Genomic DNA, 21,830 nt, shown 5'->3' with positions numbered 1-21,830 from the left:
CATTCGAGTCACAATCACTACGGCATCTCTGTGGGTCCTGACGCCGCGGCCAGATAACGGAGACCCGACTTGCGCATAACATCCTCGGACCACCGGAGCTGCTTACTACCTTTGGGCAGTGGCACTGACTGTTGGTGGTACGTTTTTTTGCTGGAACGTGCCAAGTCACGGCACGCACGGCATTTAAGATCTATGTACGCCCTTCAAACCATTATGGTTGTCGTCCTGAAATCCACTGCAGTCCGGTGTTTGCTCAGTCAGCTACCGCATGTTCCCTTTTCTTATACGACACCTCATAAACAATGCGGTTACGGATATATTGAAGCATGATAATGGTATGGATCGCCCATTTTTGGTGCTCGCATCCTGTCTGAAAGTCTACGCGATTATCGCATAAGTTTATGGTTGGTGAACTGCGAGCAGCACTGTCTCTTCGTGTTAGCTGCACGACAGTTGTAGAAAATCTATCCCACACAAGACCCGGGGTAGCAAATCGATCTGCACAGGTAAATTCTGGGTACTGGGAGCCATCCTGGCAAAAACCCGTACCTGCAGGTAATACATACAAATGGTATTGAATTAGCTATTCTACAAACATGAAATATAGATACTGAAAACAATACCCACCCAAGTACCAACATGCGCAGGCAAGTGCAGACGCGAGCGCGAACAAATGTGAACACGTGCACACGAGTGTCAGAAGCGTGCAAACAGTCACGAGCCTCCGTCGTTGAAGACGTAGCGGTGAAGTAGAGGACGTTGGATCGATATTACGAAGCTGTTGATATTGAATGCTCCAGCGCACCGCCGTGACATTCTGTAGACATAGAAATAAAGTCAGTGGGTCGAAGCCCACGCTGGCAAATGAATCAGATGAGCGTGGTATCCGACATTCGAAAAAAGAGCCCCACAAACACAACAGAAAGCAAAGACTCGGAACTCAAAAAATTTGAGAGCACTCACATCTACCAATTCCTTCGACACAACGTCCATTGCCAACTGACAGCACAACCGTGTCGATGGCGCAGTCGAGCGCAGCTTCACATGTGGCTGGATGGTGATGGGAAGGCAGAAATATATGAGAGAGTGGCTGGAAAAATACTTACCGTGACGAGGTGTGGGCCCGGTGATTGGTAGTGAGCCTCCTTATGCAGGTGCGCGGGCTCTGGGTTCGGAATTAGATGGAAGGAAAGAGGCAGGAAAGCTAAGTGAAAAGGTGCGTCAGTGAACCTGGCATTAGAGCAGCGAGGGAAACTCTACTCACCGGCAAGGTAAGCTTGCTCTATATTGCGCTGGTGGAGAGAAGAGGTTGGTTAAGCTGCAAGCTGACGAAATGTTGGTGCCATCGGAGATCATGATGGTCGGTCGTCTAATGGCGCGTTGGCGTTTGCAGTTGACTGTATCTTGCACAGTGCAAATACGTACTCGAGCTCGTACTAAACTGCGCACGGGTCACTGAATTATTAGCCACCGTAACAAAAGGTACAGATAATCCAAGCTAGGGGACTCGATTCTGACGAGTACATTCAATCCTCCGAGCTCAAGCTTGAGGCGTCAACGTAAACGGGAGTGATATATCGAGCAGATTTTTTGAAGGTCAAGTATACCGAAGGCCATATTTATGATGGTCGATCCAGGCGAAAGTAATTGAACAATGTTAGTAAGCACCGTTAACAACGTGTAGTAATTATATAGCATGTGATTCTGATTGCAGTTCGTCTTTAGTACTCTTCCCACATGTCCACACTACCAGACGTCTTCGCCGACCCAGAGGACTCCCAACTCGTTGCCGACGCTAAGAAAGACAAGCCCGAAGACCATGAGTTCAGCTACACCGAACGCGATGTCATTCTCTACAACCTTGGCGTCGGCGCGACAGCTAAAGACCTGCAATGGACTTATGAAAGCCACGAGGAGTTTGGGGCACTTCCAACGTTTGGAGTGATCCCGCAATTTGCAGCCAGTTCTGGTGTTTCACTAGGCTGGCTGCCGAACTTCAATCCTGTGAGGCACCCTGATAGAATTCAATGTACTCCCGGGAACTTAATAACGAGTCAGGCTAAGCTTCTTCATGGCGAACAGTATCTGGCTATCAAAGGCCCTATACCCACAGAGGGAAACTTTGTAAATGAAACCAGGTTTGTGTATATTCGCGTCATCCTCGCGCCAATCCCAATTTCGCTGCACAGGCTCTTGGAAGTCCTGGACAAGGGCAAGGCTGCTTCGGTCACCACCATAGTGTACACGAAGGATGTAACCACAGGTAACGTGATCTTCGAAAACCAAATAACGGTCTTCATTCGAGGGGCCGGCGGCTTCGGTGGCAAACGTTCTGGCAGAGGTATTGAAGTTTCTATTCGAACACCAGCGTATTCAGGCTTATCTGAGTTTGCTGCAGATCGAGGCGCTGCAACCGCCGTAAATACACCCCCAAATCGTCAACCTGATGCTGTGATCGAAGAGAAGACGAGCGCCTCGCAAGCTGCACTTTACAGGTCAGAGTTCAATATATGGCTGTATCTTCTCGCTTTTCTGATCCTAGTATGTAGACTAAGTGGTGACTATAATCCTTTACACGTAAGTCGTACAGATATGATGCAATTACTCGAGGTTCAAGTAGTCTTTATCTCCAACACACAGATTGATCCTAGCTTCGCGGCAATCGGCGGGTTCGATCAACCCATTCTTCATGGTAATATCCGAATTCTATGCCTGGGCTATGGCATACTAAACTCATTTTAGGTCTATGCTTCATGGGGATTGCAGCAAAGCATGTTCTACAATCTTTTGGTGCCTACGAAGATATTAAAGTTCGGTGAGCGCTGTTCCTATTATGCTCAGATGCTGTGCTCACATAACCGCAGTTTCTCCGGTGTAGTATTCCCTGGTGAGACGCTTGTGACGGAGATGTGGAAGACAGGCAACAAAGTAATATTCTGTATGTCCGATATACACTTTCTCTTTCAGGTGTCGACGTCGAGCCTTCTTTCACAGCTGCTAAGACAAAGGAGCGAGGAACCACAGTGCTGGCCGCAGCCGCAGTGACACTTATCGATACCGATATGATGGCGAAGCTTTGATGCGGTACGTAACGCAGATTAGTATGGTGATCCAGTGTCAGACGTCAAGGTTTGACGCTAGCACGAAGCGTGCTTACGGTCAGTTGTACACAGGGTCTGTCGAGGGTGAGAACGCGAAGAGATTTGATCATTATGTATGATGTGTCAATTCACAAAGGAAGACGAAGGACAAGATTGTGCTAATATTGTATTTCCAGAGTTGCTACTATAAACACAGTAGAAGGACCGATCGAAGGGTTATTCTTATAAATATATTGTGCTAGCCAAAAACTGCTAAGTCTTCAATAATTTACGTACACCGGCAAATTAGACGTAGTACTTTGGACCAAACTCCTGTTCAGACTAGACCGGAGCAAGTCTTTGCAGCAGGGCACCCATAAGTACACATCCAGCACAGCGAAAAGAACACATGACATGGATAGGAACAATGACACAATGTCTAGTGGTCAGGAAGTCAGTCAATATAATATCGTTCGTTCAATAGGTATCAAGATCGTGGGCAGGGATGGGTGGGGACCATTAACGTTTGTTGGTCTTAGACTTATGTCTTGTATTAGGCCCGAGGAATGTACTGAAAGGAGTGGTACGGTTGTGTTGGTCATTAGTTTTCTGAAGATCCGGTATGTATTCATGGTCGTAAGCCACATGCGGGAGAATAGCCAATGCAGTGTCAGCCCCATTATCCTTTCTAACACGCAAAGATGCCTGAGGTGCCTAAAAGAGAACTACTTAGCACCTCGGCAATTTACAGACATTTTAGTCGGCGACGTACCAGGGTAAAACCAGAAGGTGACGGCCACGATCAAGTATAAACCTGCACAGTGGTGAGCACAAACGCGGGCCAAGATGCAACTGGGACTTACACATGAGAATCATGCCCTCCAACCAATTTGACTTGCCGTCCTGTACAACGTAGTTCACGGTGATGACTGATAAACGGATTCGTTTGAACATTGTGCCATCGTGTTGAAACATTTGTACGCACCAGACAAGAATAGCACGATCGATTCCAACGGATCGAAGAGGAGCGTCAATTGTTTACCCATAATCCAAGCGAGCGTCACAATGAACCTGCAAAACACGAATGGTGAAAACTAGCGGCAGCAGACACGACAAGGAGACGTACGGTATAACGAAGAGTGCAATTTGCTAGAGATCGATCAGCTATCTCATAAAGACATGTGGGCAAACAAACGCACGATACTTGATCCAACAGCAACACCCAAGCTCAGAGTTAGTTTGTCCTTCACGGACACTGTGACAGCAGTAACATGTTCCGCTGCATTACCGACTATGGGAAGCAAGATCACGGCAACAAACTCTTTACCGATGGCCCCAGATGCAGTCAAACCGTTGATCGAATCGACAAGGAACTCCGCGGTAACAGCTACCAACTAGAGCGAGAACAACTTTAAATGATTGTTGTCAGTACAGGCAGTGGCACGTACCACAGTTACAACGACCAGGAGCCCAAGGGACACAGGGACACTCATATCTGGTTCTACCTCAGTGTCCTCCATAGACGCAGATGCATGCTCTAAGTCGCTATCTTCAGCAGGCGCAACTTCGTCGTTACACGCCAGTGGAGGGGATTGTGCAAGTTTAGCATTTTTACGACGGTAAAGTCTCAACCTTAGCCATGGATTCTCGCCCTCATAGCCTTTTGACTGTTGTATGTCCGGGCCACTTGAGTGATAGAGGGCTTTATGTGAAAACAGTTGGAACACCAGATATGAACCGTAAACTAGACGAGGATGATTAGGTTATTGCCAGCTGTGCTTTGGTTGACCTACTGAAAAGGAGAATGATGGCAACCTGGATGAGAGCGGGGGTGTGAGAATAATTTTACGCATTTCGAGACATCAGACACGTACACCGTGGCTGGTCTTTAGTATGTTGTAATCTGTCGAGAGTTCACTATATGCAGGCTGGCCCTGCAATGCCATGTGGAAAGCGCCAGGCAGCAAAACAGCAATGACGCTAATGGTAAGTAGTGACGAATTTAGTTGCACAGCACCTGTCCACAAAAGTAAGAATCAACATTCAACATTTCGGAACCAGCTACAAACATACTTTGCCCAAAACCCTGTTCTGAAAAGCGCATTCCTCCGGCAAAGAAGCACATTCCCAGCACCAAGACTGGTGTGTGGTCAATTAATTTCAAATACGGAAGGCAAGAATACATACGAAGATTGCTCAAAATAGATCCCACCACTGAAAGTAACTGTGAGTCTAGGGTCGCAAGGAGATAAGAAAACATACAGGAGGACTGGACGATCGTGAGTTCGCATTTTGTGAGGGCGATAATCTAGAGTGTGAACTTCAGCATCTCGCCGTGAGAGTTTGCTAACATGAGAACGTACAGAAACGATAAGTTCGACGCTGTGGAAGAAAGCACAAATAGTTAGATAATGGCCGACAGAAACAACTTTTAACTGACGCATTTCCCTAGAATTTGCAGTCGTTAGATTGGAATCGTGAAATAGTCGGTGATGTACGAACCAGTGTAGCATTAAGAAGACCTGCCAAAGTTTGGCCAACCCTTATGGAGAGTTCGTCTGTAGCGAACGCCAGGAGCTGCTAGTGGCTCAGTGTGATACAACTACAAAAGGCGAGCTTGTAGTCACCTTGGCCAATGGTATGATGGCAAGAAACGTCACTACGGCAGCACGTTGTAGTATCCGGAAATTTCAAAGGCGACTTGTCAACTCACAGACAAAGATTAAGCTCTGTTGATCAGGGAGAGCAAAGTTGATTGCCCACTTCAAACAATGACTGGTCAGGGATGATTGAAACTGACACGAACATGACATACAGATATGGGAATAAACACCAGCAGAATGTTGAACCCTACGCAAGTAAATATCAACACAATCCTATGTGCTGCGGAAGAGTCTCCCCTTACATGATGAAACGATGATGGCTTGAATGCTTCTCCAGGTATTGGGGGGTTTGGCGATTGTTTTCTCCGGGGTGAACATCAACGTTGCAGCTCTTCGTAAAGTGGGTAAAAAGGCCATTTTTTCACGACCGATATCACTCGTGCTTTTTCTACGCCCCAGGTTGGCATGGGATAGCTCTTGCGGCAGTCGGATGTGGTTATCCGTGGCAGTGTGCCTGCGGATAATTCTTTCTGTTGAGAACCTGCCATCATCTGAAGACCTGTCCATTTGGACAGGAAGGTCGGATGCTGAGGAATGTAATAGATCGGGTCAGTTGTGTTTAATAAGCAACACGAATCGTACGTACACATCATTGTACAGCAAGTCGCAGTTGAGTTGAGTTGAGTTGAGTTGAAGTGTATCGAAGAATGTCCAAATGCTGTGAACTTGTCGAGTGGGGATTGCTGTCGACTAGTACTACTAGTAGTAGTACTTGCTGTTTCAGAAGGCTGTAGCAATTGTTTTTGTTGCTCTTAAACAAGCCAGCGAAGGTGTGGTGGTAGCACAGCCCACTATGTCTGAATCGTTTATAAAGGCTTCTATATAGATTTCTATATGACGGTGGGCCGGGACAATCCTGATACGTAATCAATGGGAGTCTAGCCGGTGGCGTGGAGCCACAACATACTTATACCCGTCTCATCAAGCACCAGCACTTCACATTAATAGGATTGCTACTTGGAATGTTCACAGTGGACAACTATTGGAGCACATAGAACAATACCAGTACTTCAAGCTTCAAGGGACATTCAACGCAAAAATTGTAGTCGCCGTCACTGGCAGTGTCAGCCGACGGCAACCTGCGATCGGAAATTCGGAGTCAGTCTCTACTAACTTAGTCACAATCACAAACAGGACCAGGACATCGGCCCTCGTAGGTGAGCGCATGCAGGTGTGGTGCAACTCTAACTCTTAGTGTGAATTTTCAGGCGTTCGCAAAGACCGCTGGCTCCTTCAAGCATAGCAGCGTCGGCATGTTCAAGTGGGCGACATAACAGGACTCCCTAGTCCAGCATATTCACCAGCAATATTCGAATATTCACCGCCCGTCTTTGGTCGTGGCAGGAACGGTGCGGTGCAGCCAATTGCCATTCAGTGTCGCTCCGCAGTCCGCTTCAAACATTAAGTCCATGCGCCATGAACAACAATTCGATTCAATGACACAAGGATGACATATAATATGATTGAACTCGACGTCATTGACCCCACAACCTTCACGCACTTCTCATTCACAACTTATGCGCATGTTCGTTTGAACAATCGTGACGATTCCCTCAGTAACTATGCATGTCGAGACCGTTCCACTATTTTGGAGTACGTTGCATTAACTGCATCACTGTAACGATCCCTGTTAAACAAACAACCATATTAACATTCAGCCCTCCCAAGGGCACTAATTAATCCAGTACATGAAATGACTAGTGGGGTAAATTCGCTGGTGTATGAAGAAAATAACACAGACATTGCTCCTAGAGTACACACAACCCAATGCTTATGAAGCCGTCAACGGCTGGTAATGGAAAACGTCGACAGGATATCCAAAGGATTCCCAACTATCCCTGATAAGCAAACGACACAGCACCGTACAAGCCGTCCTCACGTCCCAACATGCCACAACCATGTAAAACCTATAAAAAGTCAGCGTGCCGTTCCCAGCGGACATGAGAAGTAAGTACTCACTTCCATCTTTCTCGCGTGCCATCCAATGCCGCTATTTACGTTTCCATTAGCATCTGCTAGGCGACACATTTGAACACGAAATGGATGCGCTTTGGGAAGGTTTCGTTGCAGCCCCGCGCCAACCCAGCCACTGGCCGTGTCGACATACCAGCCTCGACCACCTTTACTTCTTATTATTCTCCAGGATGCGGCGCCAGCGCCGAGGGCAGCAAGGGCAGGTGCGGAAAGCTCAATCACCCGAAGTCGCGTAGGATAAGGAGGTATTACAACCGCCTGCGAACGTAGAGTGGACATGTAGGGGGGCGTGCACAGCGGCCCGATAATTTGAGTGTGTAAAGCCATCATCGCCTGTTGTGCTGAGCCTCGAGGTGCGCCAGGCCCAACCCTGCCCCAATCTAGATCAGGACTAGTCTGGACAAGCGTGAGTACCTCAACATTCACAGCTTTGCTCTTTAAAAATTGAGCGATGACGTTTAATTCTAGATCAGGAATATATGATAGACCAAGCGAACGCAGCTTTGGCTGCGGCTTGCAGACGTCAACGAGAAGCTCTTTAGTCACAGGTGCGCTTGAGAGATCAAGGTAGGTAAGTTCACCAGAGGTGAAACACGGGGCAGAAGATATTATTTCCATAAGATCATCCGTGGTGAGGGGAGATGGGAATGTTTGGTCACCATATAGCGTGAGTTCCCGGATTCGCGCTGCTGCCGGTGCATGAACGAGGAAATCTCTGATACAGGACCCAGTTAGGTGAACACACCGAGCCAGCGCAAGCGAATGCAGGCGAACGGTTGAGCCCCTGAGAGCAGTAAGTAATTCCGGTGCGACTCGGGTAGCGGAGAGATCAAGGTGAGTAAGGGAAGGGAATGCGAGGACAAAAGGCATCAGGATTCGAGATTGAATCGATTTCACGCCACGAAGTCCAAGGCGCTGAAGCCCTGGAAATGTGAGTGGCTCTTCTTGCATAAACCGAGCACGAGCACGTCTAATCTGACGTCGACTTTCATCGTCACTTCCACTAGACTGTTCATCCTCTTGAAGAAGATGCGTGTTGACGAACTCTGTCAGGGCGCTTACAAAAACTGCGCTGACGCAGCCAGTAAGGTCCATGGCCTGAAGGTCCTTGCACTCTCTCCTTCTTTCGCGGTCCTCTTCTTCTGGATCTTCTGTCACGATTCCTCGTCCACGAGTGGGGCGACCCCCTCCTCTCGAAGCAGAACCACGAAGCAAAAGTTCGTTTAGAACGGGCAACGACAGAGCACCATCCATGTACTCCGTGGCGCCGAAAGCAGTTAGGTTTGGAAGTTCCTGCATCAAATGGTCAGTCAATGGAAGAATGGTGGGCAATGGAAGAATGTCAAACCTTCAGAAATGCTTCAACACGTTCGCCGGTCACGAAACGACTAGTCGCAGTGTCTTCTACGGAACGACGCATTCCGATGGTACGAAAGTGATTGAAGTCTAGATGACGGACAAACCGACCAGGACGAGGATCATGAAGCCTCGGGACTGCAGACGCAACACATGTCAATTATGCTAGAATGTAGAGTAAGACAGGTGAGAAACTCACCATAAACCCCGGGTTCAGTAAGATCCATAACATTTTGAACGGCGTCACTGATTGTCCTCATGATCTTCCACCGAGCCGGGCTTTTACTCTTTGGCCTAATACGTCTGGGACTTGAGTCGCGAGATGCTGGAGGCGTCAACAGCTCTGGAGGAATGGAACCATCTGGGCCACTCAAAGACTCCATGATGCTTTCCTTCCACTTCCTAACTGCATCCTCGTCAGAAGATGCGCCAGTACGCACAGCGCTACTAGCTAGAGCAGCGTGAGTGGCTGCTTGAATAGATTCTTTGACGGCCAAGGCAGCCTTTTCATCGTCTTCGGTGTCTGTTGTGATCTCGTCTAGGAGAGCGAGCCAACTCCTGGGCAGACGAACCTCGATTTTGTGCCACAGCCATGGCTTAGCAGCTTCATACCACGCATGGTTTACCAAACAGAGATGAGAAAGGGTTTTTCGTGCTTCTGGCTCGCTCCAATTTGGGGGTGGCATAGAAGAAGGTAGGGCAGTTGGCGCTCCAAACTCGCCAATTGCGAGTGGATCGAGAGAACTGGCATACTCGGAAGGTGGTAAGCCGGCTGCATAAATATATTCGCATATAGTGAATAGCAGTTCAGGGGGGTATTGCAGTATAGCACACATAGAAATTATACAAAGCAAGGAAGGAGTAGCACGAAAGCCGGGATGAGAAAACTCGTTGAATTGTCGAATGAGTCACAATTGAAGAATGTGGAACACTACTTATATACTGCTCGGCAATCCTTATTGCACTGACCCCAATTATGTAATGCGGGGGAAACCATCATTTACGTTTGCGGTATCTTTAGAGCACGCCAGCGTTCGAATTGATGAGCTACCGACACGTTGGCCAAGTTAACGTTCGTTCGACCACTCCACGACTCACGGATGCCATACTAATTTTCAAATAGTGACGAAACTTACTAGACTACTTTTTGCATCGGCCTCCTCGTACCACCGAAGGTCCACGGATCTTCTGGTATGGAGCTTGTTTTGCATATCGGCCCTGATCGGGGCAACGAATGTTATTTAGGCGCGACGTCACACCATCTCGTCGCAATACCTCAACGGACTGGACCACGCAATGATCCCACGAGCCAATATAAAGGGACTTGACTACTGCCACGCATAATTTGATACGATCATTTTGTTTGCTGGTGCGAGGTCTCGTTTTGAGCCATCATTTGTCATTGAATGCACAGAATGATCGCTGGCACCATAAATCGACATGTCTAGCTGTCACCCGTCGACATGTTCGGCTTTCACAGGACCCTTCCTTACACTACTATAGTAAGGGCCGCCCTTGGTCCATCTCCGGCGGGGTCAAAGGGCCTAAGAGCTCTAAAATTCGTTGCTGGACTGACCACTTCCGATAAGCCGGGGGTCTATTAGGAGTCCACCCCTCCGACATACGACCTTTTTCATGTATCGGCCGAGTGTAATCTAGGAGACACAATTATCGTAAGTCATCAAAATATGTCAACTTTGTATCAAAAGTTATTGCCGTTGAATTCTAGTGTGCCTCGACTATCACCACACTCTCAGATACATCAAACTCAAACTTTTCGAGCGTCAATGACATCACCCCCATGGTCATCTGGCAGTAACCTTGCATTAGCAGCAGCTTGCTCGTGGCACTGCATGTGAAGTGTTTCGTGCTTATCCTCTACAATAATATATCTATGGTCACTCTAGTCGTCTCCAAAATCGTTACGCTACAATCGAGTGCTTGACACGGGACAAGATGACTTCAAGAATCAAGAAGCTTGTGCCCTGAACTCTCAAAATTATTGGGCGCAATCAAAACCATAGATGTTCGCCCAGGACAAAGTAGAGCAACGGAGATGATAGAATTTTATGAAGACGAGTAGTTAAAGTACTAGTGTACATTATCAGCATCACGATTCACAAAGCAAGGCTGGAGCAAAATTTCATGTAAAAGTACGAATTTTTTTTTCGAGGCCCCGCCACCATCCACCTCCAAAAAGAGAGAGAGGCAGAGAGGGGGGGGGGGGGGGGGTCACAGTTATGCCTCCTTAGCATCCACCTCCGGTCCACCCCAAAACTGACTACTCCTGAATCAGGTCTGGTGGGGTAGCCCTCGGTAGAGATCATCAGGGTCCTGCTGTCACACCATAGTCCACGTATTGTCGTGACTTCGAACTTAATTTGTATGCAATCGGACCACTCAGGGATCCAGGATGACGTGCAACCTGACGAGTTTTCCACAACGAGTGCAAGGATGACGCTCGATCGGCTAGTTGTTGTGCTGGCATCTGAGTGCAACAGACACTCTTAATGCACACTTGGTTACAGGGTTGGTGTGACCATAGGTTCCCCTTCGAGCTTTAAGCTTGACGAGCAGGTGGGGGCAGGTAGAGATCGATTAAATGCCACGTCTCAGAGATGCTCTTAGACTAATGGGGTCACAGGACGGCCACGAGCTTGGAAACGCTCGGAGCGGTGGCGAAATATTGACATTGATTGCCACATAATTCACTGGCTTGCATAACAATTGAATTTGCAATGTGCACAACAGACACATGGAAGTGATATGGACCTCGGTATTCATCATATATAGTCAGGTTAAGGTGCGACATAGAAATCGTACTGTCTCAACATCCAAATCAGTGATGCAGCTGTCATGCGCAGGTGAGTATGCGTAATGGAAAAATACTAACAAAGGACACGTACTAGAGACAATCACAGGACTCAGGACGGGTAGATTGATTTTAGCTGTGCGGAAGAAGCAAATCTCAGAGGTGAAGTGCCCAAATGCGATAAGGTACGTGAGGAGAGCCATGTCATAAATCCTAAGTTAGGTCCGAGGTTCACCATTGTAGCTTCGCACGAGAAAAATAACCCACGTTTTGTTGTTGATGTTATACGCAGCATATCCTCGTATGACCGCTGATATCAATGTCCAAACTGCAAACGTGCGAGCCTGTAGTGCTGTTACTGGAAGGACAAAGATAAGCGTGAGTCAAATTCTGGCCTCAATGAAAGATCATATACTTGAGGTAGACGGAACGCCAGCATAGAGCCTGCGGGTCAGCTTTAGTGTCGTAAAGTTCTGAATAGTGTTGAACACAGCAATTGTGGCGACTACAAGCTGCCATTTAGGCAAAAGGCCTTCGGACTTGGGGAGGTCTAATGCCAAGTTTTTGAGATTGCCATAGAGCAAAAACATGTTTTCACTCACATTCCAGCAGCACCTGACTCTGAGTAGCCATCTTATCAGTTTATAAAGGATAGTAGTGAAGTTGCACGGTTGAAACTGAGAGTGACATTAAACACGGTGCACGTGCAGCATGTATAGGCTTATGTAAGTTTCCTTTTACTTTTTGGATGTTTTGCAGATCTGGTTTGTGTTGTCCCCGTAACGGCTCTGGTACTTTGTCCTGGACGAATGAGCCAGCGACGAAACCCATGCAAGAACCCTCCTCCTCTAAATTTCCTGGGACATCACGCTCGAATTCACTCGCGAGCACCATTAGCAGTAGTGGTGCTAGTTTAAGTCGCCGTTCGCGGACGACAAGGAAACGAACACGGACGATAATTACAGAGTCTAGGCCAGATGATACCCATGCAGAAGAAGATCAGGTGCTGGACATCTCAGCTGCGAATAGCGCAGAACCATTTCCCAGTCCGGTCAAGACTGATTCTTCCGAACGTGTACTGTCTCCGGTTACTACGCGATTCGAAACAACCATAAGTCCGGTCTCGAGTCCCGCGAACTGGCAACCGCATTTAGAACGGAGTAGAGGAACGTTCGGTGGTGTAGGGAGTGATTTGCGCGTGGTCATGAAGCATGATGGGCCTTCAGCCCCCGCTGACAGTCAACCGGGTTCCAAATCGCTAGCAGGATTCACTTCAACTATTCCTGTGAGTTTAACAGTCCATTTTCTTTGACGAATGGAGCTCACGAGGTTCTAGATAAAGGGAAAAGGTCGCGGAAATAAAGCAATGTTGACGTCTCCCCCGTCTGCCTTCCGTCCAAATCCCACTGACAGCGACCATGTGCGAAGTAGCGTTCGTGACTCCCTGCTAACGCAACAATCATCTACATCTTCTTCACTTTATCCTCTTACTACCTCAATCGGGACCGAGTCACCTCCTTCTCCCCTCTCACCGACAACACATGACCATGGCGTTGTTATTCCAGTTCTCGACATTGACGAACCAATGAGGGTGCAGGAATTCAATGCAGACGATGTCTCATATCGTCTTCAGTTGCTCGTGAAGAACAACTACTTCCTTCCTCCCGCACACTCCAAACCACGTCCGGCCGATTTTGCACCGTATACAAACACATCCAAAAAAGCAACCACTCCTGCATTTCTGGATTATTTCCGAGTTGGAAAATCCAAATCTAAACCCGCTAGCCCAGACTCCTTCGATGGATCTCCGATGTTGAGAGTGACATCAGATTCTACGACCGTGTCCGGTTACATCCCACGTGGAGCACCTCAAACGTTCCGATCCCCGAAGAATGTCCAGCACCTTGCACGTGTGGTTGTTGTCCGTGAGCAAATGGATGATCTTGTCGCTGCTGCAAAGCAAGCAGAGATAGACTTGAAGGGTCGAGACGTTCCTCCGGACCGCGATAGGGGTATGCGAAAACCCAAGGTTGATGTGTTTGATGGGATCATTGATCCTACGGAAGCAGTTGACGTGCCTCCCCCGTCAGCCAACTACACTTTAGCCTTGCAAGCTTCGGCACTTCATGGACTAGGAATTGAAGACTCTGTGGGCGCAGCCGTGTTAGCCGAACGCTTACCTCCCGCAGGTAGTCCTGGACATTCCATTAGTCTTGATCCACGAGAGGATGCGTGGAGAAAGGCTTTGCTGCACCAAGCTGTTGGACACTCACTCAACAATTCAACAGTAACGTCTGTTGTGTCATTGTCCACGGCTCCGTCCACCCCGACGAGGTCACCACACCATCTGCGCTCGTCAGAGTCACTATATCAGCGCGCTCTCATAAACCCGCGGAAAATGCTAGACAAGAAAATTCTCGAGAATCCGATAGTTGATCACCTTGAAGAGCCTGAGCCACCAACACACACCGTAGGCGCACCTTCTGATAGAGATCTTGTTGCGCGTCTTCCAGCTCGGGAAAATGTGCGATTATCCAGCTATACTCCTCTCCGAGCAGAGACCCCGGTCCCTCAAACCCCTCTTGCGCCGCCTCCTCGCCGACAACTTGGAGATACTCAGTACTCTCATTCACAAACCCATCTTCCAGCAGGTTCTACAGAGCTGCGCCGAACACTTCGCAAATCCTGTTCTTCGCCCATGCTCTCCGATTTCTATGAATCAAGGAGAACATCATCCATGATGAGTCCGCCACTGCTGCCATCATTAAGTGTATCCCCTCCCCCCTCGCATCGGATGAGCAGGATGACTGCACTGACTGGTTTCTCTCGGTTTACGGATGATTCGACCGCCTTCGATGACATTCGGTCTCGTCCTTCCTTGGCAATCTCAGTGCCAGCAACCGACGGTGGGCGTCGGCCATCGTTTTCAGAGTACTCTCAACCGTCTCCAACTGCGTCCGCCTTTAGGGATAGATGGTCAAATGGCTATTATTCCCAAAACTTCCAGTCACTTCCCATCGACCCTTTGTCACACTCACGAGACTCCTCAATGTCGCCGCCTGCCTCAATTCCTCGTTTCTCTACCATGTCCCCACCACCTAGACCTTCTTCATCGATAGTAGGCATTGCTCTATCACCTCCGCCGCATCGTTCGGGGAACAATACCAACCAGCCCAGACCTTCACGACTCCATGAAGCATTGTCGCTTAATAATTCGTCCTCTAGCCAAGGCACTTTTCACTCCTTTAAATCATTTTCTCCCATGCCCAGCAACAGTGGTACCCAAAGTCATTTACCTCTGCCGCTTGAAATCAATGTTTCTATTGACAGCTTTGCGTCTGGCATTCACTCTGCGCCACCTCCCTCATCGCCAGCTACCTTCTTTGACCACATCCAGAACCATCCGAATGCTATGGACGACTTGGACGATTCTGAGGATAGTAGAAGTGACATGGACCAAGATATGACTGTGTACCGAGATCCTGAAACCTCTCCCCATCCATCACTTGTGCATTCAAGCAATCGCTCTAGTCCCAACATTGCCAGGAATGAGCTGCATTCTCAAGGAAGCCCAACCGAGCGGCACAAGCCTGTCAGCAACATCCTGCAAAAAACTCCATACTTTACAGATGTCAAGGCGTCGCCAAACTCTCTCACCCATCTCACGCTTACGCAGCACTCACAAGAACATCTCACAGTCGACGCCTCGGCACCGCAGCAGCCGGACACATCCGGATCCGAGAATGTGCGTCGCTGGCAGAAGGAGCAACAAGCACTGGCCGAGTCATCGAAGAGATTAGATGGAATGCTGATACAACATATGGAGGCTGAGAAGGATACGTTGAGGAGAATTGCGCAGACTGCGAAAGTACCCAAATCTTGAATTATTCTAGGAATTTTTTTTGCTATCCTATTTACCTACACCCCTTGTTTTCTTGCTGCTTTTTCGTTGTTTGTATTGTACATGAGTACTTCCGATACCTGTCGTCTATTTTCCTACCCAGAAGGATCTGATGGAATGCATATGAGCACAACGGATCAATTTAGTCATTGCCACGAAGTTAAGCTCGGTGTCAATAAGTCACACAGCACATGCGCAGAGGGTCAGCGTTCTGACTCCGCTCCTTTCAATAGAGCTCGCTTACGACTGCAACGTTGTTCACGACTGGCAGCATTAACGATATGGAGAAGACGAGCGAACACCAGAAACTCTCATACTCGTGGCACCAGGTGAGCCATGAAACTCTGATAATTGACACTTCATTTGACTCAACGGGCCTAGTCGCATGATCAGGTGAAGCCAATAGGGTAAGGGTTTGTTTCATAGTCCTAACGCTTGGGCGAATTGCAGGCTACAGTTTTGCTTCTCGTCCCGTATGAAACCTCAAGAGAAGACGTTATTGCCAGTAATGTTACTTTATCCGCCACGTATAATCTCATGTTCGTGGTAGGTTGTTATTGAACGCAACTATCTACTCGCTGGGGTTAAAGGCCAACAGCCCATCGTAAAAGTAAGCCTCGCATCAAAAAGACATATTTGCAATCCTCAATCTTTAATCCTAGGGTTGTCTTTATAGCCATGTCGACGTGGCGAACTCGGCGTGGCAACTCGAACCCCGCAACTCGCGTCTTTCCGCTCGGGAGCGTACCACGTCGACCCTATCGACAACGTCCACCCAATCTTCTTTCGCCTTCGTGTCCGACCCAGAAATTTCCAGCAGTTTCGCAGCTTCTCTGGAAAGTGGTCAAGTGTCTGATGCAGAGGAGATTGTGTCTCCTTCGCCCGCGTTATCATCGCCTATCTCCTCGTCTGACGAGCACACCAGCAGTGCAAGTCAACGTCACTCTATCCCTGTTACTTCTAGTCCCGCATCGCCTTCGTTACCCGTACATGCCCTATCTTCATTCTCCTCCTTGGAGTCACTACACTCCAATTCAGGAAGACTTGTCACGCTTCACCTTGAGAAGGAGCAGTCGATTATTTGGCCGTCGTTGATCGTGAGCTTCTGCTATCAGGGTCTTATCCACGCTTGAGCTTACCTGTTACACAGCAAGGACCAATTCCCCAGGAGATTTCGCCATGCGCTCCTGTCCCTATGCTATGTGATTCCAGTTTGGAGTACAAATATAACATGGACCCCACAAGTCTTGTCCTGTATGCCATAGAGCTTTACGACATTAGGAAAGATAAAGAAGAAGCATTTGAGTGCTTTGTGTATGTGACGCCAGTGCTGAAAACTTGTTTCATTTGTGACTAACTTCCTGTCTGACTATCCAGACGGGCGTGGCACCATGGCCACCTTCCCTCTGCTACAATGAAATTGGTGACTCACTATCTACCTATTCAAACATCATTGGACCACCTTGATGCATCTGAAGAAGGCCAACGTGGAACCGTCTCATATTATGTTCAGTCCATCGGCGGCCCGGCGGGCCTGGCCAAGCTCTTCTTGGAGGCTGGACTTCTTCATCTCGAAGGAGCAGCTTCTGTTTTCCTGTCAGCATCTTATTCCACACTGTCGTCCATTAGGATGCCGCCACAGCCACAGCCTGGAGAAGGCGGCACAGAAGCTTGGAAGCGTGACAGGGAAGCTGCAGGTCGATACTTTGAGCGTGCTCGCACTCTGCAGCCCGATCTTGACATTCCTGTCCTTCCTGATGAAGGCATTGACCGGCATGACCATGGAAGTACCCATGAACTTGAGATGCCATCTATAGAGATTCATCCTTCTGCCTCGGAGAGTGTCTATTCTGGAGAGGATTCGCTTTACTCAGAACAAGAGATCATCCCGCGTCGAAGAAGACAGAAGAAAGAAGAGCTGATCTTCATGGACGAGGTCAAGGGCAAGGATGACATCGATAGCGCGTGGTACCTGTATGTTCCCAGCCTGGTGGGTGCGGGCACAGCATTGCTGGTCGTGGGCGTTATAGGCGCACTTAGCCTTTCGTCATGGAGAAGAAACCAAGGATCTTGACGTGTCTCTTCTTTCGACTCGCCGTTCTCAGTGCTCAGAACTCTATCTGTTTTGATATATGTGTAGACTTTAGCCATCGTTCTAGTTTTCCTATTGCTCGAGTTATTGCTTCTTGTATTAATGCTATATTTCCCTGGCTATTGTCGATGTGTCTTTTGTGGAAATGACTCGATGCGGCTCTGGGAGTCCGTGAATGTAATTGTTTAAAGTCATTGCCCTCGATCAGGACCATTATCGTCATGCAACCTACTCCTTGGTCCAAAGCTGCAGGCTCTCTGCCTTCTGACCGTCTACCACGTCCTGCGCAACGCCCACAACATGTCCTTCAAAAACAAAGCAAAGGTAAAGGTAAAAACCAAGAACCTTCCAAAAGCAAGGCGATCCGTAAGCTCGAATCTCTTGCCGAGGGCGTTCGCAAGTCGTCCGGCAGAGAGAAGGATCCGAAGGGCGGATGTTTCTGCCAAGGCAAGGGCTCTTCAACTGATCTGAGTTTATAACGCTGAAACTAATAAGTCCAGCAAGAGAGCATGACCTTTCCCCATACACCGCCATATGCCGCGGTTGCGGATTAATCCTATGTGCCATCAACTTGCCTTACTACGCATGCCCGCACTGTTCTGCGGTGCTCCTCTCAGACATTGTGCGTTCCTCGCTGTCTGCCCGATTTGATGAGGGGATATCCAAGCAAGTAGCAAAAGAGGAAGAGGGGAGGTTGCGAGTCGTCCAGCAAGCACGCGATGCGGAGGGCGCGTTCCCTGTTCTCCCTGGTTCTGCGGCTGCCACACCACCGGTTCGGTCGAGCACGCCTTCTCGTCCCACAGCACAGACGCACAAAGTATTATCTCTGAACTCCAAGACGAAGAAATACACTGTTTCATCATACACGAACACCCCTGTCTCGTCCCGTCCGGCATCTCGTGCTGAGTCTGAGGTTGAAGAGGTTCACAGAGTCGGGGCACCTCCCCCGGAGGTTGACTTTGTGAAGAGGACACCTGATCGAAATCATCCGTGGAGCAATATGCGTATGGAATTGCTTTATGTTCCCGTGAAATAACAAGCTGGCCGTACTAAGGAGGTTGCAAGGCCCCTTGTTAACTCACATATAGCAGAGGGTCAATGATAGGTTGAGGTAGCGTAAAATACAGTATACCAATGCTACTCGGTCATACAGATACAAGATACATACAGCAGAAATATCAATAGATAAGCATGGGGCCCCATTAAATACCAACATATGTGCAATATCAAAGGCAAAATCGAAAAGAGTACATGGTAATACATTTTATCCTCGAGATCCGGGCGGCTCTTCTGATAGTAAGTGTTGGAGTTCCTCCATATCGATTTTGAGCTGATCGAGGGCCAGCTGCTTCGCAGCCAGTTGAGCCCTGGCTACCTCCATTCCCTCTTCAAGTCGTTTTAGTTTTACAGGATGGGGGCTGGAAGGGCGTAGTAGTGGACGAGAGGATGAGATAATAGGGGATGAATTTCTTTCAGGTGAGAAAGGGAGCGGAATTAAGAGCGGGTCCTTAGGAAATGATGTTAAACCAGGATCGTTCCATGACAGAATAGCAGTAGGCTGTAAAGGTGTCCCCAGTTCCATGGTTTGTTCTATATCTATACCATCATCCAAATGCTGAACGTCGTGTGCATGATAAAGATTCTGGTAGTTCGGTGAGCTCCAACGTCTCTTGTGCGGACGATGACACCTACTGGTGACTGCTGATGCAATAACAGCTTGAGAGCGTCAATTTCCTTTAGCAACTCGTGTTCGCGGGACTTGGCAGAACTTCGACTATGCTGAAGTTCTTGTTCCAGATGCGAGACATGAGAGGTAAGCCTACACCATAGGTAAGGATGAGAGCACAGATGATACAATGATGCTAAGGAACCAACCTCACGCATTCCTCCTCGATGGCCAGGATTTGTGGGAATTCGGGAGGTTCCCCTCCATCAGATATCTGCAAAGATTATTCAGTGATGTGACGCAATGATTGACGTGTTACGAACTCTGCGTTTCCTGACGGCCACCTCAACCAGTGTCTTCCTCTCCGCTTTGAAGGCATCAAGCTGGGTGGCGTATAAGTTAATCTGATCATCCAGCTGTGCAATAGAGCGTTGTGATGCGGAATCAGATGAGATTATGGGGCTATTGTGAGATGATGGTCGTGTGACAACATGTGAGTCAGCCGGTAGGTTGGATACTGCATGCACTGTCGGTGTGACATGGGTTTCGTTATCAGTCGTTAGAGGTTTCCTCGGGATGGCTGGTTGGTATGGGTGATCGAGAGAAACAATTCTCGGCGGTGACGAGGGGCTAACAACGGGGGTTGCATCTGCTGAAATGCATGCAGGTGAAGCCGCGGAGCCCCGCGCGCGCTCAAGCTACAGCAAGCGCAAAATCAATGAAACTGTATCAATGGTGGAAAAAATGCAACCCCCACTTTTTGTGCCAAACTCCGTATTTCAATCTCAAGAGATTTATTTCTAGTGTTGCTATCCGCCAATACACGCAGACAGTCTTCATCGGTCATTGGTTTTGAAGGAGGTATTGGGCTTTCGGGAGTTCGAGAACGGTCCGGCGGTGACTTATCTCTCTCTTGATGGTGCCGAATTGATGCTTCTAATACGACCTCGCGTGCGGCAACTTTAGCCTCCAGTTCACAGATACGGAGGTTGGCTTCTTCCACAACCTTGCAGTGTGCTTTGCGCTCGTGGTCAAGCTCGACACGCAGCCTGTTTATAAGAGAAACACCGTACTCCAACAGAACCTCAGAATCCCTGCAGCTTGTATCACTGGGTTTAGAATAGTTCTCAGTGAGTTGATCTAGGCGTCATTTTTTGGCATTTAGTCTCGACGCTTGCAAAGCTATAATGAATGGACAAACATGGATGTTTTGTTATATCCATGCGACTGCAAGGCCACATGCTCCAGTCACTGGACATCTGGACTGAGAAATACAACAATACATGAGCGGGAGACATTCGTCCGTTTGTAGATTGCTATGCACCTTTCTGAATCAAGTCCTCGACGACATTTTTGAGATCATCTCGCTCAACTTCGAGGCACTTCGCAAAGGTTCTCCAACGTTCAATTTCATGGGATAAGTTTATCCTCTCGCGTTCTTTCGCCTCCAAGTCGGTTACATGTTGAGCCTTCAGAGAATCGACAGTGTCAATAGTTTTGAGAAGGCGAGCCTGCGTCTCTGATGTTCGAGCAATATAGGCGTCTACCCGAGCCTCCAAGCAGGTGATCTACATTAATGTATCTATCAATGATATTTCCCTGATGACTGTGCTATAATCACTGACCTGTTCATCCCTCTTCCGGAGAGCTTCTTTCAAGTCATCTCGCTGATCTTTGTGGCCCATATATACTATACAACAATCGATACATCCAGCCTGCAGCTGTCCGAGTGGTAGATCAAATTTTAATGATAGTTCGAGAAAGCTCAGAGCATCAGGCGTGAGAAATAATTCCCGAGTTTTCACTTTACATGGAGTAACGAAGTCAACTCAGATGGTCCTGGATGTCATCAGATTGTCCGGTGCGGCTGAGAATAGGTGGCCCCAGGGTTATACTGAAGGAGATGGAAAATAACAGGCATGGCCCTCAGCATTTTGTCAGTGTAGGCTAGTACGTGATAGGACATTAATAATAACATTCGACTCCTTGGTTTGTCATTTTCGCATCTTGCTCGGTTCGTTCCAGCTTCTTTCATCCCGAGATCCTTGTTGGTGTACTTTGTGGAGGACAACTTCGCACCATGCTGGTAGTTGTCTGGCAAATTCTCCAAAAGAACACTGACAGCATCGACGTGCTCTTGCGCAGCGGCGATGAGGTTTTCACTGGCAGTGGTGTTCCTGTTGTGCGCCTTACCTTTGTACACATAGGTGCTCATCGTGAAGAATACGAGGACCGGTGCTCCGTTTTCGATTGTCAGCCAAAGGACAAACTGCAAATCATATTCTG

At 48.3% G+C, this 21,830-nt stretch overlaps 9 protein-coding genes across 9 annotated transcripts; 4 read left to right on the top strand and 5 right to left on the bottom strand.

Annotated features, from left to right (window-relative positions):
- Positions 1–253: 253 nt before the first annotated feature.
- On the bottom strand, positions 254–1,648 carry F5891DRAFT_1170355 (uncharacterized protein; the record flags this gene model as incomplete). The annotated part of the gene is made up of 5 exons (XM_041365505.1): positions 1,265–1,648; positions 1,107–1,230; positions 964–1,050; positions 628–817; positions 254–549 (listed from the first exon to the last, which is right to left on the bottom strand). The coding sequence occupies exons 1-5, from the start codon at positions 1,354–1,356 to the stop codon at positions 254–256; spliced, it is 789 nt and encodes a 262-aa protein (XP_041230864.1). The 5' UTR covers positions 1,357–1,648.
- An 89-nt stretch (positions 1,649–1,737) lies between these two features.
- On the top strand, positions 1,738–3,080 carry F5891DRAFT_944096 (hydroxysteroid dehydrogenase; the record flags this gene model as incomplete). The annotated part of the gene is made up of 9 exons (XM_041374524.1): positions 1,738–2,004; positions 2,059–2,138; positions 2,190–2,341; positions 2,399–2,495; positions 2,550–2,577; positions 2,641–2,692; positions 2,743–2,815; positions 2,865–2,938; positions 2,995–3,080. 9 exons carry the CDS (start codon positions 1,738–1,740, stop codon positions 3,078–3,080), a joined length of 909 nt encoding a protein of 302 aa, XP_041230863.1.
- Positions 3,081–3,805: 725 nt separating this feature from the next.
- Positions 3,806–6,250, bottom strand: F5891DRAFT_944011 (calcium proton exchanger; the record flags this gene model as incomplete). Its single annotated transcript, XM_041374518.1, has 18 exons — positions 3,806–3,894; positions 3,944–4,009; positions 4,066–4,151; positions 4,207–4,229; positions 4,280–4,474; positions 4,529–4,824; positions 4,874–4,895; positions 4,955–5,097; positions 5,154–5,219; positions 5,268–5,294; positions 5,343–5,388; positions 5,444–5,462; positions 5,521–5,528; positions 5,583–5,657; positions 5,708–5,739; positions 5,794–5,842; positions 5,896–5,930; positions 5,986–6,250. 18 exons carry the CDS (start codon positions 6,248–6,250, stop codon positions 3,806–3,808), a joined length of 1,542 nt encoding a protein of 513 aa, XP_041230862.1.
- Positions 6,251–7,575: 1,325 nt separating this feature from the next.
- Positions 7,576–9,909, bottom strand: F5891DRAFT_1126082 (uncharacterized protein; the record flags this gene model as incomplete). The annotated part of the gene is made up of 4 exons (XM_041364044.1): positions 7,576–7,650; positions 7,703–9,010; positions 9,066–9,211; positions 9,273–9,909. The coding sequence occupies 4 exons, from the start codon at positions 9,907–9,909 to the stop codon at positions 7,576–7,578; spliced, it is 2,166 nt and encodes a 721-aa protein (XP_041230861.1).
- A 1,839-nt stretch (positions 9,910–11,748) lies between these two features.
- F5891DRAFT_1008532 (Erg28 like protein-domain-containing protein) lies at positions 11,749–12,556 on the bottom strand. Its single transcript, XM_041360546.1, has 5 exons — positions 12,488–12,556; positions 12,301–12,435; positions 12,153–12,243; positions 11,980–12,098; positions 11,749–11,924 (listed from the first exon to the last, which is right to left on the bottom strand). The coding sequence occupies exons 1-5, from the start codon at positions 12,516–12,518 to the stop codon at positions 11,872–11,874; spliced, it is 429 nt and encodes a 142-aa protein (XP_041230860.1). The 5' UTR covers positions 12,519–12,556; the 3' UTR covers positions 11,749–11,871.
- Positions 12,557–12,576: 20 nt separating this feature from the next.
- Positions 12,577–15,981, top strand: F5891DRAFT_1102727 (uncharacterized protein). The gene is made up of 2 exons (XM_041363605.1): positions 12,577–13,170; positions 13,222–15,981. The coding sequence occupies exons 1-2, from the start codon at positions 12,634–12,636 to the stop codon at positions 15,766–15,768; spliced, it is 3,084 nt and encodes a 1,027-aa protein (XP_041230859.1). The 5' UTR covers positions 12,577–12,633; the 3' UTR covers positions 15,769–15,981.
- A 9-nt stretch (positions 15,982–15,990) lies between these two features.
- On the top strand, positions 15,991–18,075 carry F5891DRAFT_1008528 (uncharacterized protein). Its single transcript, XM_041360545.1, has 7 exons — positions 15,991–16,115; positions 16,168–16,179; positions 16,237–16,287; positions 16,337–16,396; positions 16,449–16,883; positions 16,937–17,100; positions 17,164–18,075. Exons 1-7 carry the CDS (start codon positions 16,068–16,070, stop codon positions 17,858–17,860), a joined length of 1,467 nt encoding a protein of 488 aa, XP_041230858.1. The 5' UTR covers positions 15,991–16,067; the 3' UTR covers positions 17,861–18,075.
- F5891DRAFT_682592 (uncharacterized protein) lies at positions 17,981–19,028 on the top strand. Its single transcript, XM_041372776.1, has 2 exons — positions 17,981–18,325; positions 18,379–19,028. The coding sequence occupies exons 1-2, from the start codon at positions 18,100–18,102 to the stop codon at positions 18,912–18,914; spliced, it is 762 nt and encodes a 253-aa protein (XP_041230857.1). The 5' UTR covers positions 17,981–18,099; the 3' UTR covers positions 18,915–19,028.
- A 114-nt stretch (positions 19,029–19,142) lies between these two features.
- Positions 19,143–21,229, bottom strand: F5891DRAFT_1183223 (uncharacterized protein; the record flags this gene model as incomplete). The annotated part of the gene is made up of 8 exons (XM_041366257.1): positions 19,143–19,520; positions 19,571–19,697; positions 19,754–19,818; positions 19,868–20,242; positions 20,302–20,684; positions 20,746–20,808; positions 20,869–21,112; positions 21,170–21,229. The coding sequence occupies 8 exons, from the start codon at positions 21,227–21,229 to the stop codon at positions 19,143–19,145; spliced, it is 1,695 nt and encodes a 564-aa protein (XP_041230856.1).
- Between the last annotated feature and the right edge of the window lie 601 nt (positions 21,230–21,830).

Source organism: Suillus fuscotomentosus, assembly GCF_016647785.1.
Source record: "Suillus fuscotomentosus strain FC203 chromosome Unknown F5891scaffold_7, whole genome shotgun sequence".
Classification (NCBI taxonomy): Eukaryota; Fungi; Basidiomycota; class Agaricomycetes; order Boletales; family Suillaceae; genus Suillus; species Suillus fuscotomentosus.
The sequence above is the reverse complement of the archived record's forward strand: the minus strand, read 5'-3'. Positions and strand labels throughout refer to the sequence as shown.

Bases quoted from the DNA above. Each gene is read 5' to 3' on its own strand.
- F5891DRAFT_682592 (XM_041372776.1), top strand. From the start codon at position 18,100: ATGCAACCTACTCCTTGGTCCAAAGCTGCAGGCTCTCTGCCTTCTGAC. The intron at 18,326-18,378 runs GCAAGGGCTCTT...TAATAAGTCCAG, and splicing joins GGGCGGATGTTTCTGCCAAG to CAAGAGAGCATGACCTTTCC.
- F5891DRAFT_1008532 (XM_041360546.1), bottom strand. From the start codon at position 12,518: ATGGCTACTCAGAGTCAGGTGCTGCTGGAAT. The intron at 12,436-12,487 runs GTGAGTGAAAAC...ACTTGGCATTAG, and splicing joins GAGTCAGGTGCTGCTGGAAT to ACCTCCCCAAGTCCGAAGGC. The intron at 12,099-12,152 runs GTGGGTTATTTT...GACCTAACTTAG, and splicing joins TATAACATCAACAACAAAAC to GATTTATGACATGGCTCTCC.
- F5891DRAFT_1008528 (XM_041360545.1), top strand. From the start codon at position 16,068: ATGGAGAAGACGAGCGAACACCAGAAACTCTCATACTCGTGGCACCAG. The intron at 16,288-16,336 runs GCCAGTAATGTT...TGTTCGTGGTAG, and splicing joins CCTCAAGAGAAGACGTTATT to GTTGTTATTGAACGCAACTA. The intron at 16,884-16,936 runs GTGAGCTTCTGC...CCTGTTACACAG, and splicing joins TTATTTGGCCGTCGTTGATC to CAAGGACCAATTCCCCAGGA.
- F5891DRAFT_1102727 (XM_041363605.1), top strand. From the start codon at position 12,634: ATGTTTTGCAGATCTGGTTTGTGTTGTCCCCGTAACGGCTCTGGTACT. The intron at 13,171-13,221 runs GTGAGTTTAACA...ACGAGGTTCTAG, and splicing joins GATTCACTTCAACTATTCCT to ATAAAGGGAAAAGGTCGCGG.